The 3894-nt window shown below is 50.1% G+C and overlaps 1 protein-coding gene across 1 annotated transcript in view; it reads left to right on the top strand.

Moving 5' to 3' along the window:
- Positions 1-910: 910 nt before the first annotated feature.
- The window catches only part of LOC116074573 (glutathione S-transferase theta-3), an 8068-nt gene continuing 5084 nt past the window's right edge, over positions 911-3894 (top strand). Inside the window, exon 1 of the mRNA XM_031347232.1 lies at positions 911-1188. Within this exon, the coding sequence (XP_031203092.1) occupies positions 1077-1188 (112 nt within the window). The 5' untranslated portion in view covers positions 911-1076. The remainder of the gene's footprint in view (positions 1189-3894) is intronic.

Here is a 3894-nt window from a genome sequence, read left to right as displayed (position 1 = left end):
AGTCTGGTACCAGGAAGACAAAGCCATTCTCAATGGCTTCCCCAATGATCTGTTATGCCAAGGAATGTTTTTTGCTTTCATTTGTTTGTTTTTAACAATTATTTATTTTATGTCTATGAATACATTGTTGCTCTCTTCAGACACACAGGAAGAGGGCATCAGATCCCACTACAGTTGGTTGTGAGCCACCGTGTGGTTGCTGGGATTTGAACTCATCACCTTTGGAAGAGCAGTCAATGCTCTTAACTGCTGAGCCATCTCTCCAGCCCTTTTTGTTGTTGTTGTTGTTGGTGGTGGTGGTTAGTTGGTTGGGTTTTTTCCCCCATCATTTGGGGAATTGGGGAAATGATGATGTCATGTGGGCTTAGGTACCCCTGACTGCCACGGAAGGTTTTTTTTTTTTTTTGCACTGGGTGGAGAAGTTTTATCCAATCCTAGGCATGTTTGCAATCCTCCCTCCCGATAGAGGGATTAGCTGGGGTGAAATAAATAAGAATGAGGAGGTCGGATCAGTTCCCTCACGGGGTGTGGACCTAGCATTTGCACATTTGGCCACTCATTATTAAACAACCAGAGACTTGGCCCAGGAAACTGGATGGGGTTGGTAGTTGCATTTCCTTATTCCTATTCGGTGTCAAGGGTCTCCGAAGCCACTCCTCCCTCAGCCTTGGCCGCGAGTGGAGGGAAAGATAGCACGGCTAATCTGCCCCTAAATTCACCAATAGAGACGCCCCTCGTGTCAGCTTTCCCTCTACTGGGTCGCACTCCTCATTTGGCCGAAGCACGGAGGTCCAGGGGGGCAGTTTGGCCTCAAACCAAGACCCGGGTTCATAGTTCAGGTTCTTCAGTTCTTGGGGTTAACTTGCCTTCCGCCGCTGATTGGCCCAAAGTTCTCGTGGGCATCCAATGGGAGGGAAGATTGGGATCGAGCGCTGATCGAGGCTAAGAAGCACCGAGGGACCGGGACTCAGCCGTTCCCGCTCGCCGTTGCAGCTGCTCCTGCCTCTGTCCCCGGAGGCAGTTCACCTGAGGCCAGTCTCCGAGGTCTGACAGCGGCCACTCCCACAACCTCCGCCATGGGTTTGGAGCTCTACCTGGACCTGATGTCCCAGCCCTGCCGTGCAGTTTACATCTTCGCCAAGAAGAATGGCATCCCCTTCCAGATGCGTACCATAGAGCTGCTTAAAGGTGGGCTCAGTTGACAGGCTGGGAAGTCTGCAGCCTTTCTGTATTGTGCACCTCCGACCTCCGCAGCCCGTAGGGGACCAGTCAGGCCAGGTGTGAAAAAAAAAAAAGCCGCTCTAGTGAGAAAGCAGTTGTATCAGTTATCAGCTGTGAATTTTTAAAGAGCCTTTCTCTGGTGAATAACATCCGCCCCAATACTAGATGCAAAGGCACCCTTGGAAGCTGTGGTGAGAGGAGGGGGGAGCAGGGCTTGAAAAATCTCACCTTTGGAGATTTGAGAATGGGGAGCCTTCTTAAAGGATTAGTGGGGGAAAAAGGTTGAACTAACTCCTTTCCTAAGTGAGGGATCCTCATCTTGCATTTCTTGCGTTCTGGGCTGGAAAAGGGTTGTTTTACTTGGGTGTGGGATCTTTCTCTCAGGACTCTAGTGTGTTTCCTCTGTACCAGAGCAAGTCCCCTCCAGTGTCCGGGCTCGCTTGCCATCCGTGTGTGTGTGTGTGTGTGTGTGTGTGTGTGTGTGTGTGTGTGTGTGTGTGGTATGTGCGCGTGCGCGCGCGCGTGTGTGTGTGTGTGTATGTGTATGTGTGTGTGTGTGTGTATGTGTGGTGTGTGTGTGGTGTATGTGTGTGTGTGGCGTGTGTGTGCATGTGTGTGTGTGGTGTGTGTGTGTGTTTTACTGGGGACTGGATATCTATCATATATGCCACCACTGAGCCAAGCTCCCAAAGCTCTTTCTACTTGTCATTTTGAGACAGAGTTGCAGCAAGTAACGGCATCCCCTTACAGCTTTGTACCATAGAAGTGCTTAAAGGTGGGCTTGGTTGGGCAGGTCGGGAAGTCCGCAGCCTGCTGAAAGGTGTACCTCAGACCTCTGCAGCCCGTGGGCGAGGCTGTAACAACTGAGTCCGGGAGCTGCACTCTCTCTTAGTTAGCCCAGTGAAACACTGAACGGGTGATCCTTCTGACTGAGTTTCCTAAGAAACTGGAATTACAGGCTGGCCAGGCCTGCTTCACCACCTGTCCCGTCCTTCCCCAGATCACACACATACACACCCACACATACACACCGCCTTCTAGATGTTTACTCTATGGAACTTTCCAGTCCGCTAGAGGGTTCATGTGAAAGGACGGTGGGAGAGGCCACTCTGACTTGAGCTGGAATGTCATTACTCTGATTAGTCTTGGGGGGTGGGAGGATAGGATGGGGTGGGAATGGGTGGGGGAATGGGGATGGGAACGGGGGGGGGGGCGGAGTTGGGCAGAAACCCAGCTACTGAAGCAGATTTCAGCAGAGGCAGAGTTACAACTGGACTGGAGCATGGAGAGTCGGTGGGGGAGGGGCAAGCGGAGAATCTAGAACTTCTTATTTGGCTGAGTCCTGTTTAGCTCAAGTACCTTTTCGGGAGGTCCAGCTTGGGCTGCAGGACAGGGGCTGCCCATGGACAGTTTGTGGAAAGAGAACGGGTAAAGGCAATGGAGTCCCATCCAAGTGGAAAGAAAGACAGGCTCACAGATGGATCTAGAACCTGACTTCCCCAAATGCCCTCTGACTTCATCACACCTACCTGGTACTGTCAGATCTGGCTTAAGCGTGGGATTAGGGAGAGAGACAGTGAGTTCGGTCTGGGGACTCCCAAGTGAAGAGGGCGCTCTGAGGACTTGGCACAGAAAAGAAACAAGTGTTGAGCTGCGGGAGACCTAGTGTCTGAATGGGGCACTTGCTCTGGCAAGAGCTCTGTTGAGCTGAGAACGGAGAAAAAGGCGCGGTCTGGAGCGCTGGAGCGTACACAGGTCACCCAGGCTGCTCAGAAGAACCCACCTGTAATTGGACTTTTGGCTACTTTCTGGATTACTTTTTTCTCTTTTTTTTTTTTAAAAAAATATTTATTAGCAGGGCAGTGGTGGCACATGCCTTTAATCCCAGCACTTGGGAGGCAGAGGCAGGCGGATTTCTGAGTTCAAGGCCAGCCTGGACTACAGAGTGAGTTCCAGGACAGCCAGGGCTACACAGAGAAACCCTGTCTTGAAAAACAAGCAAACAAACAAACAAACAAAAACCCCAAAAAACAATTATTTATTTTATGTATATGAGTATACTACCATCACTCTGTTCAGACACACCAGAAAAGGGCATTGGATCCCGTTACACCATTACAGATGGTTGCTGGGAATTGAACTCAGGACCTCTGGAAGAGCAGTTGGTGCTCTTAACCGCTGAGCCATGGGGTTTCATTTTTCTTTTGCCCTTCTCCACTCCTCTTCTTCCACTCTTTCAACCCCCTAACACTAGATAGGAGGGAACAAAAGGATGGAGGGGGGAAAGAGAGGAACGATGTATCTATCCTTAGACTACTTCCTGCTAACTAGGGGCATCGAATTCCTCTGGGTTGATCTTTGCTGTCAGGATATCGAATTTCTTCTTTTTTGTCTCTTGACACACGACTACTGGAGAAAGCACAGCCAACAGCAGCCAAACAGCCCTTTCCGTCGGGGGCTGGAGCATTTATATATCCTCAGAAAAGTCCCCCAGAGTTCCAAAATGTCATACAATTGCAACAACTCTCTACTGCAGGCAAAACTGCGCCCTTGCTATAGCACCAGGCAGATCATAGCCACCTGCTGAAAAGTAGCCCCATATCCCCACACCTGGGATTAAAACAAAAACATATTCCCATAATTCTGTGCTTTTGTTTTTTGTTTTTGGTTTTT

The sequence above is a fragment of the Mastomys coucha genome, unplaced genomic scaffold, assembly GCF_008632895.1.
Source record: "Mastomys coucha isolate ucsf_1 unplaced genomic scaffold, UCSF_Mcou_1 pScaffold3, whole genome shotgun sequence".
NCBI classification, from domain to species: domain Eukaryota; kingdom Metazoa; phylum Chordata; class Mammalia; order Rodentia; family Muridae; genus Mastomys; species Mastomys coucha.
This window is presented reverse-complemented; position numbering and strand designations above follow the sequence as displayed.